Source organism: Epinephelus fuscoguttatus, linkage group LG1, assembly GCF_011397635.1.
Source record: "Epinephelus fuscoguttatus linkage group LG1, E.fuscoguttatus.final_Chr_v1".
Taxonomy (NCBI): Eukaryota; Metazoa; Chordata; class Actinopteri; order Perciformes; family Serranidae; genus Epinephelus; species Epinephelus fuscoguttatus.
This window is the reverse complement of record NC_064752.1, coordinates 40,982,670-41,008,206: the sequence shown is the minus strand read 5'-3', so window position 1 is coordinate 41,008,206 and position 25,537 is coordinate 40,982,670. Positions and strand designations below refer to the sequence as shown.

The following is a 25,537-nucleotide window of genomic DNA, read 5'->3' as shown; positions in this document are numbered from 1 at the left end:
TTTTTTAACTGGCACTCAGTAATGTAACATTAGCTCATCAAGGTTTTCTCCAGCACACTGATTGGATGCTGTTGGACTGATAGAACCCAGATAGCACACATACATCTGACCGACGTCAATGGCGGTTTTAGGGGAGGGCCAGCAGGGGCCAGTGTCCCCGTAACTCGGAGTCCGGCCCCCCCTGTGGCCCCCTGCCGAAGAGTCGGAGGGGCAACATGGAACGCGGAACTAAATCGTCTCAACCAGTTGCCGGCGGTCGGACCACTTAAAGTGGCGCACCCACTGAAAACATCAGTAGAGAATTGTGTGGCTGTATTTAAGACAACTCTTAACCTGCACGGCAACACACAGCACCATTGCAGTAAGCCCTGAAAACGTTCTCATTCTCATTTGGCTCATGGTAGTTTTCATGGGTGTTTTATTGTGAAAATTGACCGGATACTCTCATCTTTTCTGCACCTGACTTCCTGTTTGACTCATCAGGGGCCCCATTTATAAAGCTTGCTTATGCACAAAACGGGGCGTGAAAGTGGCGTACACCACTTACCACACAAAGGTTGTGATTTATAAAAATAAACTTGGCGGGGGGGCACGGTGGTGTGGTGGTTAGCATTCTCGCCTCACAGCAAGAGGGTCGCTGGTTCGATCCCGGGCGTGGGAGCCCCTCTGTGCGGAGTTTGCATGTTCTCCCCGTGTCAGCGTGGGCTCCCTCCGGGCACTCCGGCTTCCTCCCACAGTCCAAAGACATGCAGATTGGGGACTAGGTTAATTGGAGACTCTAAATTGTCCATAGGTGTGAATGTGAGCGTGAATGGTTGTTTGTCTCTATGTGTCAGCCCTGCGATAGTCTGGCGACCTGTCCAGGGTGTACCCTGTCTCTCGCCCGATGTAGCTGGGATAGGCTCCAGCCCCCCCGCAACCCTCAAGAGGATGAAGCGGTTAGAAGATGAATGAATAAATAAATGAACTTGGCGGGAGAATGTGCGCACATTTTGGAAGACGCTGAGAAGTGGCGACACAGACGGCGAGGTGGAGAAGTGGAGTCAGATTTTTATTGATGTCTCACACAAATTTAATGAAAAAAGATAATAACACGCACATCCCAAATATTGAGAGGGTGCTGGATCATAAACTTCTAACACGTATCAAACAAGGAAAATGATCTGCACACTGATAGAGCTCCCATTAATCCATTTATTTTCTGTCAAGTGACGTTTCGAGCAACACAGGCTGAGGAAGAGCCTGCGTTGGCCTGTGTTTGACTTGTAAACACAAGTCTGAGGGAGAGCCTGCATCACTTGACAGAAAATAAATGGATTAATGGGAGCTCTATCGGTGTGCGGATCATTTTCCTTGTTTGATGCATCACACAAATTTAATGTCAAGCTATATCCACCTTAGATCCACGTTATCATTGAAATTAAATCCAGCAGCCTTATTTTGCGCTTGGAGTGAGTGATAATTTTTTCATAAAAACGTTGTAAAATCCAACTCAAATCCTGAACTGAAATTCTTTCTAAATACGTATTTAATCCGCACTGCCTCTAACGTCTCATTGTCCACTCTGTCAGCGCAGCAGGGGGAGAAGACGGCGCAACTGCATGGAATATATTTATTTATTTAGCTAAATATTTCCAGTGCATTTGTCATGTCTCGAAATCCAGCCATTAAGCACAACCGTTACACTCATTTCATCAGCCCTACTTAGACATGTGCTGTTCATGACAAAACCGACATGAAGAAACATGTTCGCCTATTACACTTTCATCTTTGAATTGTATTTCAAATTACACGCTGTATTTTGGGACAGGGATACCACTGGTTCATGCTGCATTTCAGGCCAGGTATCTGATCAGACTAATTGTCATGAACATATACAGTAAATACTGCGGTGACCCTCGTACGTAATTGCGCAAGATGGCACTGGCACATACTCCTTTTTGCCTCCACCTTTAATAAATGTGATTCTTTATGTTGCACATCAATGTCAAACATCCTCAAATTTAAAAGCAACACATTAACTGCATGTTGGTAAAGGAGTAGAAATATTTGGTCTACCTTTAGATCAGACCACTTTTTTTTTTCTCTGTCACTGTCCGTGCAATCCCACAGACACAGCTGACAGCATCAGCAGCGTTGATGTGTTGCCACTTTTTTTTTGCTTTCTTTTATTAGTGATCCCGCTGCTGTGGCCACCAAATAAAATCTTTCTTCAGTCCTCCACCTCCTGTTAAAGGGTCTCTAGCTCAGTCTCGGAGAAATTCCGTTTTTTGGTTCGTTTCTCACCCGTCGCTGTGACTCACACAACGAGAGAACACTCGCATGCCGGCTTATTTATATGCAGATCGCATTCATGAGGTGATTTGCATGACCACTTATGGTTGAACTAGGGCGTGTAGAAGGCGGAATATGAGGCGGATCTGGGTGCGCACAACTCCAGGAGGTCTGTGATTTATAAAGAGAACATTGCGTGCAAGTGTGCATGCGCACGGTTTTACAAATCAGATTATTTTTTGGCGCACGCCATTTTCAGCTTTTGGGCGCACGTCAACTTTTAGTATGAATCCTAAGCACTCTTTTATTATATTTCTAGGCCGCGGCTGGTGGGCCTCACAGCTTACATGGACTTGAATGGCCGCTATTAGCTCCAGCACCCGCACCTCGGCTGGATTGCGCACACCATGGATCCAGTGGGTTGCCATAAATGGGCCTGTCCCAGAGGCATTCAACTACCAGAGGGCTTTTGAAATCTTCTTTTTGAAGCCGCGTAAAATTAAATGCTCTGATTCAGGGTGCCATACTTGCAAATTGTGAGGGAGGGAGGAAAGCAGTAACTTGTGTCTGTTTGTGTGTAATTAATTTAAGTCTTTCCTTTTGCTTTCTTTTCGTATGGCGTATTTTGTATTGTTTTGCGTATCTGTAACTGTGTTTGTGAGTGAGAGAGTTTTATAAGAATATTTTGTCTGCACATGATTTAAAATAATAAAATAGCCCTCCATTAGTACGTTAGTCATTTTTCTTTTGATTACTGAAATGTTAAACCACTAATCTATTTTAAGTGTAACCCTTCACCATAACATACCACTAGTGTTTTTATCAAAATAGAACATTTTTCACATATAAAAAGCACAAATATGTTGAAATCTAGGCATATTCTGCCATCATAACTTGGATCTCAGAATTCACCAGATTGATGCCTTTAAATCAAATAGATACAAAATTTTGTCCCGGGGGCGCATGCCCCCGGACCCTACTACAGGGTTGGATGTAGTCTCCAAAAATCCTGTGGGAAACACTGATATACATATATATATGTACATATATATATCTTATTGTTCAGACTTAGATATTTGACCCTACTTGTATGTGCCCCTGTATCAAAAAGACTGGCCCTAGCTTGGCCCCCCCATTGAAACTGGCCTAGAACCGCCTGAGGACAACACACACACTGTTAGCTAGTTTAGCGCATGTTAGCTAACAGGCTACAACTGTGGTGTTTTCATTTTATTTTCCCTAGTTGACGTTGTCTGCTCATCTGGTTATTGTGAGCACTCGTTTTGGGTTAAAGTGGAAGTGCCCGGAGCTGCCACCCGTGGTCCCCGGCAGGGCTCAAGAGGATCCACTCACCTATGAGCCCGCCTGGCTTGATCTCCACGGCCCCCCGGCCTGATGTCTGCGGCCTGGACGGATGCTCAAGTGTGGGTGAGAGGAGGTGAGAGGAGCGCGGAGGTCAAATAGTGAAGTTTAAGGATGCCTTTGTTATGTTGTTAATGTGATTTTATACAGTCGAGGTCTCCTCCTCTGCGAAGCAAACTGACCCGGTGGCTACAGGTAATAGCGCAGTTTTGAAACCACTGTTTTTCCGAGATGAAGGACTGATTGTTCAGCTGCTGTTAACAGTTAATGGAGTTAACGCCGGATCCCGTTATTTAACCATTTCAACATTAAATGATAATGGACAGATGAGTGACGGACCCAAAGCCTTCAATCTGTCTAAAAGACAGCTGAAATGCTAAAAAAAAATACAGTGGTGAAGTTGTGATTTGTTTCTTGAAGTTACGTGCTCATCGTCTTTTCTGTCTCTTGCAGGCTGCCAGGAGAAGCGGACCGGCCGTCAGATATTGTTTGTGGAAATTTGAAAATAAAGTTTCTCAAATTGACTTTTGTCTCTTCATTGTGCACACTTCCACATGAAATAGGGTAACAGTCAGCTATTTTTGAATGTTAGCATTGATTTCTCGCATTGAATGGTGAAATATTTGTAGTTTGAAAGGTCCAACCTAAATGAATAGCTAAAGGTTGTAATTAACAAAGCATATTAATATTAATGAAGGAGCGGCTGCTGAGCGCAGCTTCTTTTATTGATGGTTTGAACATCGCGTGCTGGTCATTTTCGATTAAAGGCTGACGTCTCAGCGACGTCTTGGCAATGAGCAAACGCTTTCCCTTATATGTCTTAACGATCTAAACTTGATACATCGGGCCGATGTCAGCCAGATGTATGTGTGCTATCTGGGAACAAAGTGGATCTGGAGAATTAAGTGTCAACCATAGACTGTATGAATAATGGACGTAGCTACTGTGATGTCACCCACTGGTTTGTGGACTGCTGTTTTGAAGGCTCGAGTTCAGCATTTCGGCCATCGCCATATTGTTATCTTGGAGGTAAAAGTGACCATATTTGAACAAGAGCTGTAGCTGTGCAGGAGTGAGAATTGGATTGGACTCATAGGCTGTGGCGACACCTCGCAGACAGTGTCACTCAAGTGGCCTTCCCATAAATATGCAGAGCTTTGGTCCTTTTTTTTTTAAAGATATTTTTTGGGGCATTTTGGCCTTTAATTGATAGGACAGACAAGTATGAAAGGGGGAGAGAGAGAGAGAGAGGGAGTGACATGCAGCAAAGGGCCACAGGCTGGGGTCGAACCTGGGCCGCTGCGGCAACAGCCTTGTACATGTGGCGCCTGATCTACCACTAAGCCACCGACGCCTCAGAACTTTGGTCCTTGATAAAATCTAAATGGGTGAGTTATATAAAAAGTTACCCCCGTAAATATTTCGTGAATGTTGAAATTAGCCATGGAGAATGAAACAGTTTTTTGTACCAGGCTGTAAACATGTTTATATCTGCTGTAAAATTGGGCATTTTAACATGGGGGTCTATGGGGATTGACTCTGTTTTGGAGCCAGCTTCTAGTGGCCATTCAATGAACTGCAATTTTTGGCATTTCTGCATTGGCTTCATTTTTCAGCCTCAGATTGCGGCTTGGTGTCAGCTTGCTGGTAATAAATAGTTTTAATGTTAGTGGATTTAGGAAATGAAGGAAAATTAATTGATTCATGGCTTTTTAAAAAACATGCTTTTCAGTCCTAGGGCTAGGGGAAAGGTGTTTTCAAGGCCAAAAGGTGCAGTTCAAGTGAAGTCTCACTTCACATGACGCAACACATATCTTTGAAGTTAGTGGTGCTAGTGGTGTAGTCTTTTTTGATTTTGTCAAGCCAAAGGCATCAAATCTGTGACTCAGGCCCACACCTCCAGGATTGTGCCATAATGAAAAACATTTCTCTGGAGTGCAACAACTTATATCGAGTGGATTTTGGTTCATAACGTCCTTAAATGAATAGGAATGGGAGTTTGTTGTGTTACCTGACCACTGGCCCATTTCAAATATTTGGCCCCATGAGCCATTTTAAACACACAGACAGTATAATCTAGGGTCGAGTAGGCTTTACCTTCCCTTTTTTGAGGGAGTATACAGTTTATTTAGTTCAGTTCTGTGTGTTTTTCCAAAGAAACCTTTTTTCTAAAGCTGGCCAAGAAAAACCCTGCAGTTTATGAGGAATACTGCAAATCTGAAAAAGACAATGAAAGTAGAAAACATTACACAAACTCATTAACCCCAACTGCATTCATTAATGGCATATCTCCAAGGTACCCCTCCAACTTTCCTATCAGATGTTGGTGATGAAAACTTACAGTGAAGGCTTGTGATGCAGATGAGACCAAAGCCAATGCATTTGGGGCATGCGGAAAGTTCTCTCACTTTACTTTACCACATTTTAGGAGCATACAGTTTACCGAGTTCAGTTCTGTGTCTTTTTCCAAAGAAACCCTATTTCTAAAGCTGACCCAAAAAACTGCAGCTATGAAGAATACTGCAAATCTGAAAAAGACAATAAAAGCAGAAAACAATACACAAACTTACTGACCCGCACTGCAGCAGAGAATAGACTTCAATAACTGCTTACGTGACTACACATTCATTAATGGCATATCTCCAAGGTACATTGCCAACTTCCTTGTCAGATGTTTATGATGAAAACTTCCAGTAAAGGCTTGTGATGTAGACTGGACTAAAGCTAATGCATTTGGGACATGCAGAATGTTCTCACACTTTACCTTACCACACCAAAAAAAAAACAAACCCCCAAACAAACAATAAAGCTGTTGGTGCTGCTGTAACTTCTCATCCATCATAGTTGATAGGTGAGCCACATCAGCCTATACATGCGCAGTATAATAAATGCTTCCTTGTCCTGCCATGTCTCTGCCAGGAAGCACAAACATCCCTGCATAAATATTTAACCACAAGTAGATTACCCTCCCACTACAGGAGGACAGGTGTAGTGGAACCCTCCCAGCATGCACTGGGGCAACAGGTGTATTAACATCACTCTCTGTTTGTGCATGTTTCTGTAACATTACTGCTATTGTTGTTTTCTACAGTGTTCCTACAGGTCATCTGTGGTTGTTTCAGCCAGTCTCAATAGTAAATGTGTTTACAGTGTCAGTGTTGTGTGTAGGTCAGGTGATGGGGAAAGGAGAGAAAGTCTGAGTAAATCTGGTGAATGGTTGGAACATTGTACTGAAAGGGCCTGAGAAACAGGGAATGTGGCTGGAGAGAAGGAGACCACATAGAATATTTGTTCAAAAGTTTCTCCCGGAGAAGGAGAAGAGCCCCTAGGCCAGGCACGTCCAGAGTCTTGTCCAGGCCCTGGGGGACTGATTTTTATACGGCTCACAGCTTGTTGTTCACAGTGTACTATATGTGGCCCCCACACAATATTGATTATTTATGCGAGATCACTTTGCATTTTTTCCATTCACCTGTCGATGGCAGGACCATCAAACAGTTAGTAGACATGCACCAAGTAGGAACTACACAGGTGGAGCAAATGTGTTTTCATAAACAGACGGCAAACAAGCATACAAACAGTAACCAAGGAGACATTTCCTGCTAGGTAGCAAACATGGCCACAACGAAGAAACATAAAGTCAACAGCAAGGCCTACCACTTTCAGGAGCAGAATTCGTTTTCACTGAAACGGTTGCGTTTGTCTCATTTGTATGGGATTATTTTTAATAACCCATATGATTAGAGAAGCAGCTGGCCCCCAGATATTTTCACATTATTCAATCTGGCCCCTGTTCAAAAAAGTTTGGATACCACTGCCCCTCTCAGTGTCACATTTTCCCCAGTTTTGACAGCTTCTCTTTGCAGGATTTGAGAAACACAGTTTTTGAAAACAAAACCTTACTGCAAATATTCAGTGGGCTGCATACTTAACCCAGAAGCTAGAAAACCTCTTGGCGTATGTTCTAGGCGAGCAGCTGCATTGGAATAAAAAGGCGCCCTCGTGGTGTCCGGTATCTAGTTATAATTAATATCTATAGTTCTGTAGTGTGAGCTGTATGATCTCTGGGTGGAAGTTATGTTTGTTGTTTATGCATGTCACTGTAAATATTTTTCTTCACTGCAGAAGATTTTAGATTTGTTCCCAGATGCTTGACAAGTTGTGAATATTTGCAAACTGCGGCAGCTCTCATTAACCAGCTGGTGATAGCACTAGCCAGTATCAGCCACAGGCATCCATAGACAGAGATGTGTGACATGCAAGCATATTTACTTTTAATACAATAGATAAATAAAGAAACAAATACAAAGAAGTCATGTAAGAGAACAAGCAGATACAGCACTCATTTGGTGAGTGAAAGCCATTGGTCTGATGTTGGTGATAATACTGTACCAGTTGCAATTCACCAACCAGAGGAAGAAAAGCTGCCAGATCTTGAGATCGTCATTAAAGTGCGCAGTGGCCTTGTTTGATTTGAGACCACACTGCCCTGTCAAAATTTGTGCAAAACGTTAGTAAAGACTAAACAGTGTAAGCAGTGTACGCCATGTGAGCGTAAGACAGAGCATGTGATTTTGTGACAGAATTATGACTCTGTGCTACACAGTTGCTCAAACATCACTACAGTCTGATTAAACTTCAGGCAGAAACCAAATGGGTTTTGTTCTCAAAAAGTTTTCCCATAATGCAAGCTGTCCTGAGGAGGATTTTTCATTTACCACAACCCAGTGGAAAATACTGTAAAATACTGTAAAATACAAAAGCTCCAACTCTTATTTTCAGTAACATAAAGGCAGTACCAAATAGGCTAAGTATTACCCAACAGAAATAATTATATGTTTGCTCATTTACAGACATAATAACAAATTATTACAAAGCACAAACAACTTAAGCTTGCCTAACTTGTCAGAGTTACCCATCTAGATATGCAACATTCTTTCTTAAACAAAGCATGATCTTGGCATCCAGTTCAGAACATACCAAGCATCACTGTGCCATCTGATCTGACTCAGACTCCTATAAAATGAACGGTGCATCAAGGGAGGCAGCACAGGCCTGCTGGGACTCTTCTCTCCAGCACTGACTGAGCGCTACCACTCAGCCTCTGAGGACGACTGCCAGTGTCACACCTGGAAAAGGTAAGTGAATGATGATGACAACATGACTGGGGGAAATGGTGATGGTGAACAGTAAATATATATATTGCACAGTACATTTTATAGTTTTCATGAGATATGATTGGTTAATGCCAGTGAACACAAACAATGTTTAATTTCTCTTCCCTAGCCAATTTGCACCCTTGTGTTGTTCATCTTTAAAATCCAATTTATATTTTAAGTGTTACAAGGTCCTAATAATATAATAGCCACGTTTCTGGACACCAGCACTGATTTTAACATGGTCCCATTCCCAGCTCCTTTACTCACTGCTCACAAAAAGCCACTGTAAGGCAAGTAAGGGCACTGGCAATACACTTTTTTAGTCTTTTAGTCTAATCTACTTTCTGTCCTTCATATTCATGAATGGTAGCATGATTTGGTCATTTTGTAAATTAGAATTTACATCCATCATTGAGCAAGCCAGTATTTTGGTGTCTGTTCTGATGCAGGCCGTCATAATATCTCTTCCATCCTTTTCAGCAGGTGTGTGTCCCGTAATGACGATGGCTCGGGGTACGCTGTTGCTCCTGCTGATGCAGATGTTAACTGGATGGTCAGGTAAAATGTTTGACTTATTATCAGGTTACTCATTAAGCTCAATTTTTCTGTGCTTAAAGCTGCATCAATCAATAGTTTTACATTAACAACAGATCAAATGATTTCTTGTAATGTAAAGGGAGACGCAGGTTGGGTCAATACCACAGATAATTACCATCCCACTCTACAACTCAACCCCATTTTACTAACATCACATTGCATATCATTACTGTACATTACTATGTGGCTCCAAATCAAACTAAAACAGTTAAGGATCCGTTCTTTTTACTGTAGCTGAAAACTCTGTCCATGAACACACTTGCTTTTCTTTCCTTTTTTTTAATTTAATAAAAATCTCTGTACAGTAAAAAAGCCATACATTTTCAAAGTAGTGGCATGAGTTCTCACCATTTTGTAACATTGTTTTGTAACATATACAATACTACAGAGCCCCTAGAGTCCTGAAAAGTGACAATTTTTTTTATCTTGTGTGCACAAGATAATTATGGAGGAAATACATGGGGCACAGATGTGACGTGTCACTTGGATGGAGTGGGGCAGAGTTTTTTACCCGCCACACTGACTCTGTCTTTGTAGTATTTGGCTGATGCCAGCTTCACTGTGTGTGTATTGAGTTTTGCCAAGTAATGATGCAGCTGTTTATACAGGTTTGGAAGCATAGGTTATATTAACTGGTACTGAATTGATTAACTGGATTGTTTTAACAAAAGGATGCATTATTTTGATTTATGTTAATATGAAATATAAAAACCGTGAAATTTAAGTCAAGAGCCTAATACCAATTAAACACCCAGTCACTTTTACTAGCCAAGTGTGGCTACACATTTTGACAAACAAACTCCTGTCTCAATTAGATGCCTGGTCTGGTTATGAGTTAATCTTATATCCCTTAACTTTAGCTTATATTGGAGTTATGATATGTAACGTGTGAAATAGGGTATGGTGAATGTGCTAGGAAAGGTAGTATTGGCACGTTACAACCTGGAGCTCGCATAAACCAAGCCTGGGTTTGTTGAAGGTGGCAGTGCTGTTTGGACTGAGAAAGCCATGTGTAATATAAGGTAAAAAAGTGAGAGCTGGCATTAGGGGAGTGTCTTTGGGACGCCAGAGATCACTGTCTAGCCTCCTGGAGGTGTCGTGGGACCATCTAGACGAAACACTGGTGAAATGCGGTTCCCACCTGATGACCCCAAAGACATGTTAGTTATCACTGCTCATTGGTCTGTATAGTTAAGCCTTGCCATAATAGCTTATCATAGGGCTTAGGAGGTTATCCACTGAGTGCTGATCCTTTCTCTAGAGCACACATTTCTTGTGTTTATTTGAACTTAATAGAAGTTCTTCAGATGTATAAAACCGGTTGTTGGCTACCTCAAAATTATTTTTTTTATTTTTTTGAGTTACACAGACCAGCTTTTCAATGATCAAGATGTGTATTTAGTAAAAAAAAAAAAAAGGTGCCAGTGTGCATTAAAAAAAACAAGAAATGAGATTTGTTTTCTCAAACTGTAAACCAAAAAAAAAAAAAAAAAAAAAATCACATCAGATCTATTAATAGAAATGAATTTCCTAACACACTGATGAAATTAATATCAACCAGTCTTTTTATTTTCTGTCAAGGAAGCTGAGACTTTCATTGAAGTAATCTCCTCCTTTCCTTTCTGCTTGGGGGTCAGAATAACCACAAATTTTCAAGCTGAAACTTTTTCAATTCAAAATTTGTAACGTTAGCATGAAATGCAACCACAAGGGAAACAGACAAACAGAAACATAATCCTGACATATAATCATATAATAGCTAATATCCAATATGAAGCTAAAATCATTTTATCAAGTAGCTACAGCTAACATTTAGCAACCAATGGCCTTATTACATCCATCAGGTACACAACAAGCTAACCGTCCTGTTAGTTGTGTTTATTTCTTTCTCTTTTGGCTAATGTTAGTCAAATGTTCATTTGCCTTTTAGCCGTGGTTTTGGTCCACTAAGTGACATTAGTGTACTTCAGCTCTCTGTCATTTTGTGCAAGTTGCAAACACTTGTTTACCAGCCATTATCTGTATCTGTTTAATCAACTTTATTATCATCTGTACTCGTATCCGGACTAACCCACTTCCAGATCCATAAAGCAGAACTGGGCAGAATTGGAAATGAGTGGGACCTAACCAGAACATGTTAATTGTAACCTGAAACTGGCATGGGTTGATCAGAAATTGCTTTATTTGTTATTTAGTAGAAAAGTATTTGCAGATTAATCTCAAGGATGGAGCCTCAGATCATTTTGAGCTCAACAGTAAGAGATGGAATACAGTGTCATACCATTGTTCTGATGATCAATAATTTAAAAGGCTCAATAGTCCATAAAATGTCCCTTTGGATAGAAAGCCCATTTGGATGATAGCTCATGATCCTGAACACAAACGTGCATTGCAAAGAAGGGCCGTCTTTCTGAAAATAGGCTTCACAGTCTCACAAACAGGAGCACACAGCTAATTAGTGACTGGACCTTTCCACAATGGCAAAGGCATTACTCATCCTACTCTGCCTCTGACTGGCTTAGCCTGAGATTCTTAATACCTTAACCTTAACCGATCTCAGCAAACCAACCAACAAAGTACTAGCCAACAAGAGGTACAGTCACCCCAGTGGAAAGGTCCACTGACATTATTCTACATAATAATTAGCCCTGTGCTCCTGTGCTGGAGAGTGCCACTGGAGAAATAGCCGTTTGGGGCCATGGGCATTTCATTTCAGAATAATGTGCTGTTGTACAAATGGGCTTTTAGTCCAATGGGTCTTTCTTGGACTACTGGGGCCATAAGAAAAAGGGGTAGTCCCCTTGAACACAGCTACTGAAATGAGTACTTTGCTTCATCATGAGTACAGTTACTGACAGGTCTTACTCAGATTATACGCGAAGGTTATTTCTATAAAGTACATTATTGGTACTGTATACTTGATCCAAGAATGCTGCTAAACAGTTCTTATCAAAGCTTGTTTGCTGGAAAGAGCAGCATGTGATTTTATACTGGGGAGGGGCAAGAGCAGTAGGACTAACCTGACTAAATGAAAAAACAAGTAAGAAGCTGCAGAGAGTAGGGAATTCTGTGTGGGATTGCCACAATTTTGTGTTGAATTTTACCTTATATTTATATAATGAAATGTGTTTCACTGCCAAAACAGACACTGATCATTTGTTAAGGACATCATCTGATTCATCCCATTGATATATGATGTCTTTATTTTCACAGTTTCGCAAACAACACCTGGACCTTCAGTGAGACTGGTCAACTCTGCCAGCCGCTGCTCTGGCAGAGTGGAGATCTTCCACAATGGCCAGTGGGGAACGGTGTGTGACGACTTCTGGAATCTGAATGACGCTCAGGTGGTTTGTCGACAGCTGGGCTGTGGCAGGGCTGTGGAGGCACCACAAAGGGCACGCTTTGGACGAGGCACTGGACAAATCTGGTTAGATAACCTTCAGTGTTCAGGACGTGAGTCTTCTTTGCAAGACTGTCCACATGGCGGATTAGGGAACCACAACTGTGCTCACTCTGAGGATGCTAGTGTCATCTGTGAAGGTAAGTGTGTTTCCACACAGTAAGCAGACTTCAGTTGATACTGTTCACTTATAACTAGAAATAGCACCTAATATCCTGGCACCAACTGGATACCATAAAGGTGACTTTTTTTTTTTAACAACAAAAAGTCACAGAAACAAACAACCCTCATGATTAAGTAATCAAGTACAGTTACCTTTAAGAAACTTGGACTTTTGCTCAATACTGGTGTAAATACAACCTGCAGTTGTCATGTGGTTGACAGAGATTTTGCTTCTCCTTCAACCAGAAATTGCTCCTCCAACACCAAGTGTTCCAGTGAGACTGGTCAACTCTAACAGCCGCTGCTCTGGCAGAGTGGAGATCTTCCACAATGGCCAGTGGGGCGGTGTGTGACTCTTGTGGAATTTGAATGACGCCAGGTGGTTTGTCGACAGCTGGGCTGTGGCCGGGCTGTGGAGGCACCACAAAGGGCACGTTTGGACAAGGCACTGGACAAATCTGGTTAGATAACCTTCAGTGTTCAGGACGTGAGTCTTCTTTGCAAGACTGTCCACATGGCGGATTAGGGAACCACAACTGTCGCCATTCTGAGGATGCTAGTGTCATCTGTGAAGGTAAGTGTGTTTCCACACAGTAAGCAGACTTCAGTTTGTACTGATCATGAATTACTAGAAATGGCACCTTATATTCTCACACCAACTGGATACCATACAGAATTGACTTTTTTTTTTTTCTTCTTACAACAAAAAGTCACAGAAACAAACAAGCCCAATGATTAAGTAATCAAGTAAAGTTACCTTAAAGAAACTTGGACTTTTGCTCAACACTGGTGTGAATACAACCTGCAGTTGTCATGTGGTTGACAGAGATTTTGCTTCTCCTTCAACCAGAAATTGCTCCTCCAACACCAAGTGTTCCAGTGAGACTGGTCAACTCTAACAGCCGCTGCTCTGGCAGAGTGGAGATTTTCCACAATGGCCAGTGGGGAACGGTGTGTGACGACTTGTGGAATCTGAATGACGCTCAGGTGGTTTGTCGACAGCTGGGCTGTGGCAGGGCTGTGGAGGCACCACAAAGGGCACGTTTTGGACAAGGCACTGGACAAATCTGGTTAGATAACCTTCAGTGTTCAGGACGTGAGTCTTCTTTGCAAGACTGTCCACATGGCGGATTAGGGAACCACAACTGTGGTCACTCTGAGGATGCTAGTGTCATCTGTGAAGGTAAGTGTGTTTCCACACAGTAAGCAGACTTCAGTTGATACTGTTCACTTATAACTAGAAATAGCACCTAATATCCTGGCACCAACTGGATACCATAAAGGTGACTTTTTTTAACAACAAATAGTCACAGAAACAAACAACCCTCATGATTAAGTAATCAAGTACAGTTACCTTTAAGAAACTTGGACTTTTGCTCAATACTGGTGTGAATACAACCTGCAGTTGTCATGTGGTTGACAGAGATTTTGCTTCTCCTTCAACCAGAAATTGCTCCTCCAACACCAAGTGTTCCAGTGAGACTGGTCAACTCTAACAGCCGCTGCTCTGGCAGAGTGGAGATCTTCCACAATGGCCAGTGGGGGACGGTGTGTGACGACTTGTGGAATTTGAATGACGCTCAGGTGGTTTGTCGACAGCTGGGCTGTGGCCGGGCTGTGGAGGCACCACAAAGGGCACGTTTTGGACAAGGCACTGGACAAATCTGGTTAGATAACCTTCAGTGTTCAGGACGTGAGTCTTCTTTGCAAGACTGTCCACATGGCGGATTAGGGAACCACAACTGTCGCCATTCTGAGGATGCTAGTGTCATCTGTGAAGGTAAGTGTGTTTCCACACAGTAAGCAGACTTCAGTTGATACTGTTCACTTATAACTAGAAATAGCACCTAATATCCTGGCACCAACTGGATACCATAAAGTTGACTTTTTTTTTTTTTAACAACAAAAAGTCACAGAAACAAACAACCCTAATGATTAAGTAATCAAGTAAAGTTACCTTAAAGAAACTTGGACTTTTGCTCAATACTGGTGTGAATACAACCTGCAGTTGTCATGTGGTTGACAGAGATTTTGCTTCTCCTTCAACCAGAAATTGCTCCTCCAACACCAAGTGTTCCAGTGAGACTGGTCAACTCTAACAGCCACTGCTCTGGCAGAGTGGAGATCTTCCACAATGGCCAGTGGGGAACGGTGTGTGACGACTTGTGGAATTTGAATGACGCTCAGGTGGTTTGTCGACAGCTGGGCTGTGGCAGGGCTGTGGGTGCACCACAAAGTGCACGTTTTGGACAAGGCACTGGACAAATCTGGTTAGATAACCTTCAGTGTTCAGGACGTGAGTCTTCTTTGCAAGACTGTCCACATGGCGGATTAGGGAACCACAACTGTCGCCATTCTGAGGATGCTAGTGTCATCTGTGAAGGTAAGTGTGTTTCCACACAGTAAGCAGACTTCAGTTAATACTGTTCACTTATAACTAGAAATGGCATCTTATATCCTGGCACCAACTGGATACCATAAAGTTGACTTTTTTTTTTTTTAACAACAAAAAGTCACAGAAACAAACAACCCTAATGATTAAGTAATCAAGTAAAGTTACCTTAAAGAAACTTGGACTTTTGCTCAATACTGTTGTGAATACAACCTGCAGTTGTCATGTGGTTGACAGAGATTTTGCTTCTCCTTCAACCAGAAATTGCTCCTCCAACACCAAGTGTTCCAGTGAGACTAGTCAACTCTAACAGCCGCTGCTCTGGCAGAGTGGAGATCTTCCACAATGGTCAGTGGGGGACAGTGTGTGACGACTTGTGGAATTTGAATGACGCTCAGGTGGTTTGTCGACAGCTGGGCTGTGGCCGGGCTGTGGAGGCACCACAAAGGGCACGTTTTGGACAAGGCACTGGATAAATCTGGTTTGATAACCTTCAGTGTTCAGGCAGTGAGTCTTCTTTGCAAGACTGTCCACATGGCGGATTAGGGAACCACAACTGTGCTCACTCTGAGGATGCTAGTGTCATCTGTGAAGGTAAGTGTGTTTCCACACAGTAAGCAGACTTCAGTTAATACTGTTCACTTATAACTAGAAATAGCACCTAATATCCTGGCACCAACTGGATACCATAAAGTTGACTTTTTTTTTTTTTTTTTAACAACTAAAAGTCACAGAAATAAACAACCCTCATGATTAAGTAATCAAGTAAAGTTACCTTAAACAAACTTGGACTTTTACTCAATACTGGTGTGAATACAACCTGCAGTTGTCATGTGGTTGACAGAGATTTTGCTTCTCCTTCAACCAGAAATTGCTCCTCCGACACCAAGTGTTCCAGTGAGACTGGTCAACTCTAACAGCCACTGCTCTGGCAGAGTGGAGATCTTCCACAATGGCCAGTGGGGAACGGTGTGTGACGACTTGTGGAATTTGAATGACGCTCAGGTGGTTTGTCGACAGCTGGGCTGTGGCCGGGCTGTGGAGGCACCACAAAGGGCACGTTTTGGACGAGGCACTGGACAAATCTGGTTAGATAACCTTCAGTGTTCAGGAAGTGAGTCTTCATTAAGAGACTGTCCACATGGCGGATTAGGGAACCACAACTGTGCTCACTCTGAGGATGCTAGTGTCATCTGTGAAGGTAAGTGTGTTTCCACACAGTAAGCAGACTTCAGTTTGTATTGATCATGAATTACTAGAAATGACACCTTATATTCTCACACCAACTGGATACCATACACCTGACTTTTTTTTTTTTTTAACAACAAAAAGTCACAGAAACAAACAAGCCCAATGATTAAGTAATCAAGTACAGTTACCTTAAAGAAACTTGGACTTTTGCTCAATACTGGTGTGAATACAACCTGCAGTTGTCATGTGGTTGACAGAAATTTTGCTTCTCCTTCAACCAGAAATTGCTCCTCCAACACCAAGTGTTCCAGTGAGACTGGTCAACTCTAACAGCCACTGCTCTGGCAGAGTGGAGATCTTCCACAATGGCCAGTGGGGAACAGTGTGTGACGACTTGTGGAATTTGAATGACGCTCAGGTGGTTTGTCGACAGCTGGGCTGTGGCAGGGCTGTGGAGGCACCACAAAGGGCACGTTTTGGACAAGGCACTGGACAAATCTGGTTAGATAACCTTCAGTGTTCAGGACGTGAGTTTTCTTTGCAAGACTGTCCACATGGCGGATTAGGGAACCACAACTGTCGCCATTCTGAGGATGCTAGTGTCATCTGTGAAGGTAAGTGTGTTTCCACACAGTAAGCAGACTTCAGTTGATACTGTTCACTTATAACTAGAAATAGCACTGACTATAAATGGCATCTTATATCCTGGCACCAACTGGATACCATACACCTGACTTTTTTTTTTTTTTTTTTAACAACAAAAAGTCACAATAACAAACAAGCCTAATGATTAAGTAATCAAGTACAGTTACCTTGAAGAAATTGGACTTTTGCTCAATACTGGTGTGAATACAACCTGCAGTTGTCATGTGGTTGACAGAGATTTTGCTTCTCCTTCAACCAGAAATTGCTCCTCCAACACCAAGTGTTCCAGTGAGACTGGTCAACTCTAACAGCCGCTGCTCTGGCAGAGTGGAGATCTTCCACAATGGCCAGTGGGGAACGGTGTGTGACGACTTGTGGAATCTGAATGACGCTCAGGTGGTTTGTCGACAGCTGGGCTGTGGCAGGGCTGTGGAGGCACCACAAAGGGCACGTTTTGGACAAGGCACTGGACAAATCTGGTTTGATGACCTTCAGTGTTCAGGGAGTGAGTCGTCTTTGCAAGACTGTCCACATGGCGGATTAGGGAACCACAACTGTGCTCACTCTGAGGATGCTAGTGTCATCTGTGAAGGTAAGTGTGTTTCCACACAGTAAGCAGACTTCAGTTTGTATTGATCGTGAATTACTAGAAATGGCACCTTATATTCTCACACCAACTGGATACCATAAAGTTGACTTTTTTTTTTTTTTTTTTTTTTAACAACAAAATGTCACAGAAACAAACAAGCCCAATGATTAAGTAATCAAGTACAGTTACCTTGAAGAAATTGGACTTTTGCTCAATACTGGTGTGAATACAACCTGCAGTTGTCATGTGGTTGACAGAGATTTTGCTTCTCCTTCAACCAGAAATTGCTCCTCCAACACCAAGTGTTCCAGTGAGACTGGTCAACTCTAACAGCCGCTGCTCTGGCAGAGTGGAGATTTTCCACAATGGCCAGTGGGGAACGGTGTGTGACGACTTCTGGAATTTGAATGACGCTCAGGTGGTTTGTCGACAGCTGGGCTGTGGCAGGGCTGTGGAGGCACCACAAAGGGCACGTTTTGGACAAGGCACTGGACAAATCTGGTTAGATAACCTTCAGTGTTCAGGAAGTGAGTCTTCATTAAGAGACTGTCCACATGGCGGATTAGGGAACCACAACTGTGGTCACTCTGAGGATGCTAGTGTCATCTGTGAAGGTAAGTGTGTTTCCACACAGTAAGCAGACTTCAGTTTGTATTGATCATGAATTACTAGAAATGACACCTTATATTCTCACACCAACTGGATACCATACACCTGACTTTTTTTTTTTTTTTTTTTTTAACAACAAAAAGTCACACAAACAAACAAGCCCAATGATTAAGTAATCAAGTACAGTTACCTTTAAGAAACTTGGACTTTTGCTCAATACTGTTGTGAATACAACCTGCAGTTGTCATGTGGTTGACAGAGATTTTGCTTCTCCTTCAACCAGAAATTGCTCCTCCAACACCAAGTGTTCCAGTGAGACTGGTCAACTCTAACAGCCACTGCTCTGGCAGAGTGGAGATCCTCCACAATGGCCAGTGGGGGACGGTGTGTGACGACTTGTGGAATTTGAATGATGCTCAGGTGGTTTGTCGACAGCTGGGCTGTGGCAGGGCTGTGGAGGCACCACAAAGGGCACATTTTGGACAAGGCACTGGACAAATCTGGTTAGATAACCTTCAGTGTTCAGGACGTGAGTTTTCTTTGCAAGACTGTCCACATGGCGGATTAGGGAACCACAACTGTGCTCACTCTGAGGATGCTAGTGTCATCTGTGAAGGTAAGTGTGTTTCCACACAGTAAGCAGACTTCAGTTGATACTGTTCACTTATAACTAGAAATAGCACCTAATATCCTGGCACCAACTGGATACCATAAAGTTGACTTTTTTTTTTTTTTTTTTTTTTTTAACAACAAAAAGTCACAATAACAAACAACCCTAATGATTAAGTCATCAAGTACAGTTACCTTGAAGAAATTGGACTTTTGCTCAATACTGGTGTGAATACAATCTGCAGTTGTCATGTGGTTGACAGAGATTTTGCTTCTCCTTCAACCAGAAATTGCTCCTCCAACACCAAGTGTTCCAGTGAGACTGGTCAACTCTAACAGCCGCTGCTCTGGCAGAGTGGAGATCTTCCACAATGGCCAGTGGGGAACGGTGTGTGACGACTTGTGGAATCTGAATGACGCTCAGGTGGTTTGTCGACAGCTGGGCTGTGGCAGGGCTGTGGAGGCACCACAAAGGGCACGTTTTGGACAAGGCACTGGACAAATCTGGTTAGATAACCTTCAGTGTTCAGGACGTGAGTCTTCTTTGCAAGACTGTCCACATGGCGGATTAGGGAACCACAACTGTGGTCACTCTGAGGATGCTAGTGTCATCTGTGAAGGTAAGTGTGTTTCCACACAGTAAGCAGACTTCAGTTTGTATTGATCGTGAATTACTAGAAATGGCACCTTATATTCTCACACCAACTGGATACCATAAAGTTGACTTTTTTTTTTTTTAACAACAAAAAGTCACATAAACAAACAAGCCCAATGATTAAGTAATCAAGTACAGTTACCTTGAAGAAATTGGACTTTTGCTCAGTACTGGTGTGAATACAACCTGCAGTTGTCATGTGGTTGACAGAGATTTTGCTTCTCCTTCAACCAGACATTGCTCCTCCGACACCAAGTGTTCCAGTGAGACTGGTCAACTCTAACAGCCACTGCTCTGGCAGAGTGGAGATCTTCCACAATGGCCAGTGGGGAACGGTGTGTGACGACTTCTGGAATTTGAATGATGCTCAGGTGGTTTGTCGACAGCTGGGTTGTGGCAGGGCTGTGGAGGCACCACAAAGGGCACGTTTTGGACAAGGCACTGGACAAATCTGGTTAGATAACCTTCAGTGTTCAGGAAGTGAGTCTTCATTAAGAGACTGTCCACATGGCGGATTAGGGAACCACAACTGTGGTCACTCTGAGGATGCTAGTGTCATCTGTGAAGGTAAGTGTGTTTCCACACAGTAAGCAGACTTCAGTTGATGCTGTTCACTTATAACTAGAAATAGCACTGACTAAAAATGGCATCTTATATCCTGGCACCAACTGGATACCACAAAGTTGACTTTTTTTTTTTTTTTTTTTTTTTTTTGTTACAACAAAAATTCACAGAAACAAACAAGCCCAATGATTAAGTAATCAAGTACAGTTACCTTTAAGAAACTTGGACTTTTGCTCAATACTGGTGTGAATACAACCTGCAGTTGTCATGTGGTTGACAGAGATTTTGCTTCTCCTTCAACCAGAAATTGCTCCTCCAACACCAAGTGTTCCAGTGAGACTGGTCAACTCTAACAGCCACTGCTCTGGCAGAGTGGAGATCTTCCACAATGGCCAGTGGGGGACGGTGTGTGACGACTTCTGGAATTTGAATGACGCTCAGGTGGTTTGTCGACAGCTGGGCTGTGGCAGGGCTGTGGAGGCACCACAAAGGGCACGTTTTGGACAAGGCACTGGACAAATCTGGTTAGATAACCTTCAGTGTTCAGGACGTGAGTCTTCTTTGCAAGACTGTCCACATGGCGGATTAGGGAACCACAACTGTGCTCACTCTGAGGATGCTAGTGTCATCTGTGAAGGTAAGTGTGTTTCCACACAGTAAGCAGACTTCAGTTTGTATTGATCGTGAATTACTAGAAATGGCACCTTATATTTTCACACCAACTGGATACCATAAAGTTGACTTTTTTTTTTTCTTTTTTTACAACAAAAAGTCACAGAAACAAACAAGCCCAATGATTAAGTAATCAAGTAAAGTTACCTTGAAGAAATTGGACTTTTGCTCAATACTGGTGTGAATACAACCTGCAGCTTTTATGTGGTTTAACAGAGATTTTGCTTCTCCCTCAACCAGAAATTGCTATGACAACCATACCTACTCTACCTCCACAAGGTCCTCCAGTGTGACCAATTTCACTGGAGGACTTGGTGATGTTGGGGTAGGTAGAGTTTTTCTGGTAATTTCTGGTTGAAGTGAAAGCAAAATCTCTATCAAACGTGTCAGCTGCAGATCGCAAATTATATAATACAGAATTTACGAAGCAGAAGTCAAATTTCTTCAAGGTAACTGTACTTGGTCATATAAGTATTGGCCTCGCTTTTTACTGTGACTTTTTGTTATCAAAAAAAAATAAATAAATAAAAAAAAAAAAAAATGGTATCAAGTTAGTGTCAGTATATAACACTGAAGGTCACCTAACCAATCACCTGTGAGTACAAAATACAATCTGATGTCTGAACTGATGTCTCAACACTGTGTGTCAACAGTATGGAATTTATAAACATGTTTTCTTCTCCTTTCATTTTGATCTTTAGGGATGGACTGACATCATAATGGAGTGAGCTGATAAACACTGACAAGTGATTATTTTGATTTTTGTTTTTCCTTGAATGATTTACTAATTCACTTCACTCAATTCTTTAGTGTAATTTCTCATATTTTACCCTTGTACTTTTGGGTAATATAATCATAGCAATGAATATTTGAGTATTAATACAAATGATGAAATGCAAATAAGTGGGTTTGTACAATTGTGATTGTTCTAAATAAATCTTTTCTGTTTTATATTCAGTCAGTGACATGGAAAAAATAAAGTCTCACTAAGTAATAAAAATGTAATATATATATACATATATATATATATATATATATATATATATATATGTCAGGACATTTGTGTCAAACAATTTATGAGACCGTGAAAGCATCACTGATTACTGATTAGTTTTTGTTGCCCTTTTTAGCCCTCATGCCATCCAAGATTCCTTCTTTCTAACAGAACATTGTCTTTGGGTGTATATTAATAGATGTACTGCATGCTTTGATAAGACATGGATCAGGTTAACTGGAGAAGAATACAGATATGTAACCTTGTTGATTTAAACATTCATGTAGCCTCACAATAGAGAGGTGTTTGGTGATTGTTATCCAACATGTTGACATTGTGTGCATGTTTTATGAGCCATGTAAAAGTCTAAAATTCTAATTATCATTGCCTTGTGAAGGACAATAAAGGTTTTTTTCAGATTTACATAAAAAGGTGTTTTGTCTTAGTGTTTTGTCTGAGTGTTAACTTGTATTTAAAGCTTTATTATTTGTTTGTTTGGCCACTTATAAGCAGGAGAACTTTAAAAGAGCACAACATTTGCATACTTACTGACACATAGCAGACACAAAGAAACATTTTTAAATGACTCCCTGCCTTTTCTTTTTGTATATAGAAATATATTCTGAAAACAAGTTCATTACGTTGGGATAGGAAAAATAAGACAAAAATGTTGAGGTCATCATTCCAGGTAACTTTTTGCTTCATTGCAGACAAATGTAATATGATAACAGTAAGACATTACTTTGTTACTCAGTTAATTTGTAACATGTTAGCCCCAACACTGCTCATAAAATGCACTGACTTCAGCAATACTGAATCTCACTCCAAACTAAACTGTAAAGTTGGAAGCCCAGGTAATGTTAGTGTAAGCGACATGGGTGTGTGGGAAGTATAACAGCCCAACATGCTCTGAGTTTTCCTCATAACTTTAGTGAAGTCTGAACACAGGTCAGTCAGCCATTTCACTATTTTTTTCCGAACCACAAGAACTCCCAGCTGTCTGAACAGCACAGACTAAGTGGAGATACCTGATACCAGAACATCTTAACATCCCTGTAAACACTAAATATGTGTAAACATAAATTCAGTGGTGTACTCAACCTAAGTTTTTACTATTGTGTTTACATCACACAATTTCACTGACATTAGCACGAAATAAGAGTCTGATCTTTTATCTTAATAAAACAATATGCTGGGACTAATTAGCTTCACTGCAATATAAGAACAATGCTTCTTGTCATGACTTTTACAAGTGAGGACAGTGATTTTTTGCCTCAGTGTTTCAACCCAATATTATGCATGTAGCCAACAAGTGCATAGTATGGACACATCAGACAAATGATTCTCATTTTAAAAAGAGTCAGCAGGAAACATTCAAAAGTCAGCCAAGGCCAGGATTAACCAATGCACAGATCTAGCTTTATGTTAGCTTCATTAGCTAGCTAGGGTTGATAAAATCTGCCAGCAACAGTTGCAGTGGCGGCTCCTGCCAAATTTCTCGGGGGGGGGGGGGCAATTGTTGTGATGATGGCTGAGGTGACCCGTTCAATGAGTAATTTTGAATTAATTTGGCTCTGCAATGACTGAACAATCCACTGTGGTCATCAACAGACTAATTTTCATCAGTTTGCCCACACAAATACCACTGAATGTAAACAGAGACCTGTTTTACCATTAATCAAATAAAATTGAAATTGAGTAAGGTATTCACTGAGTCATTGTCAGTCTTAATCAGAAAACATTTTATTATAGCTAAGTGGAAATTCATTTTGTGTTCTGATTAAAGAAATAAATGCAGGCATACCCTAAAACTTAATACAATGCACATGACATAGTATCACTGCTCTTTGACCTGACCTGAATGTTTTTTGTTGTTGTTGTTCAGTTTCAGTTATATATTGGGGGGACATTTTGGGCATTTGGGGGGGGGGGGGGGGGGTGGCATGTTTCCCTCAATGTATATGGTGACTATGGCCCTTGTAGGAACAAAAAAAAGGCCCCTGAGGCCGCTTGCTGACGCGTCACTCCAGAGAAAAGTAATAAGAAAAGAACGTTGAATTTGTCTTGAAAATGATCCAGGTTTATTGTAACAAAAGGATCAAAAAAGGCAGCAATCAATTATTATAATGCAACAATAAAATAACAAACAATAAGTACTTGTGTGGCTAAAACAAATGGGAAATGGTGACGGTCAACAAAAAATATTTCAGCCTACTATAGGAACGCTTTCCTTTGTCAGACTCCCGCCACCACACAACCCCTTTAATAACCAAAAAGCCACACCCATAAGCCCCAACATGATGACATAACATAAGCATAACTTCTATATTTTAAACTTATCAATAACATAAACTTAAAGTTCATTATAAGTAGGCAAAAGCAAATATATATTATTTTGGCTGCTACAATACCGGCCCCTAATTATTATGCCTCAAACACTAATAATTACCAATCTAACAACAATAACAAGTATAGCATACAATAACACACACACCAGTACATTTCAATATTACACAGTCTATTATGGAGATCTTCTTTCTTCTTCGCACACAGTTTTTGAATAAGAGTGATCTTCTCCATCACTCAAGATCAGCAAAGAGTCCATAGTGTATGTACTGTGGTGTAGTGTATGCGGGGGCAAGGGGCATAGGTCAAAGTCCAAAAAAACAACAACACAGCAACAACAAAGTCAATTTGGGCCTTTCAAAATTCTTCTGCTTCCAGCAGAAGACAAATCTTGTTAATCGGTCTGTTCAGAAATCCAGTCTTGGTCTTTATCCGAACATGACGAACAAGTCCCTTTTTGTCCAAGGTGGTGTCTGCAATTTTTCTAGTCAGCCAGGTGTTTCGAGGTGCTGATTCATCCAATATGACCACGATGTCTCCTGTGGTGAAATTGCGTCTGATGTTTGACCATTTCTGCCTTTCCTGAAGTTGAGGAAGGTATTCTTTAATCCACCTTTTCCAAAACAGGTTTGATATATACTGAATCTGTCTCCACCTGCGGCGAGCATATATGTCATCCTTGTCAAACTGTCCTGGTGGAAGGGAAGGTGTTGTCTTGAGGAGTAGAAGGTGGTTTGGGGTAAGTGCCTCCAGGTCGTTAGGGTCTGTAGAAGCCTTGGTAATTGGTCGACTGTTGAGAATTGCCTCTGCTTCACATAAAACTGTGTGAAGACCCTCCTCATCAAGACTTTGTATGTTCAAAGTTGAGTTCAGAACCCTTCGTACTGATTTTATCAGTCTTTCCCATACACCTCCATGATGTGAGCCAGCAGGGGGGTTAAAGATCCATTTGATTCCTTTGTTAAGCAGTGCATTGTGGATCTGATTTTGATTCCAACTGTCGATTGCTTCTTTCAACTCCCGCTGAGCTCCCACAAAGTTGGTGCCATTATCAGATTGCAGTTCTTTGACCTGACCACGTCTGGCTATGAAGCGCCGCAAAGCATTGATGAAAGAGTCAGTGTCAAGCGATGTTGCTACTTCGAGGTGAACTGCTCTTACAGCTAAGCATGTAAAAATGACACCATAGCACTTCATCATCTTCCTTCCATGCTTTACTCCAAAGGGTCCAAAATAGTCCACTCCAACATATGTAAATGGAGGTTCATTAGGAGTAATTCTATCTTGGGGCAAGTCTGCCATCTGCTGTTGACC

The 25,537-nt window shown here is 41.6% G+C and overlaps 2 protein-coding genes across 2 annotated transcripts in view; one reads left to right on the top strand and one right to left on the bottom strand.

Moving 5' to 3' along the window:
- ift52 (intraflagellar transport 52 homolog (Chlamydomonas)) overlaps positions 1–25,537 on the bottom strand; it is a 67,720-nt gene that overhangs the window by 19,755 nt on the left and 22,428 nt on the right. The gene's annotated exons all lie outside the window — the stretch shown is intronic.
- LOC125888984 (deleted in malignant brain tumors 1 protein-like) lies at positions 9,293–21,783 on the top strand. The gene is given in 15 exon segments (XM_049576649.1): positions 9,293–9,353; positions 12,606–12,935; positions 13,352–13,531; positions 13,808–14,159; positions 14,427–14,743; positions 15,008–15,340; positions 15,611–15,943; positions 16,218–16,556; positions 16,822–17,067; positions 17,445–17,781; positions 18,078–18,394; positions 18,697–19,005; positions 19,310–19,618; positions 19,912–20,214; positions 21,585–21,783. Coding segments are annotated over 15 exon segments (4,077 nt in total). The 3' UTR covers positions 21,596–21,783.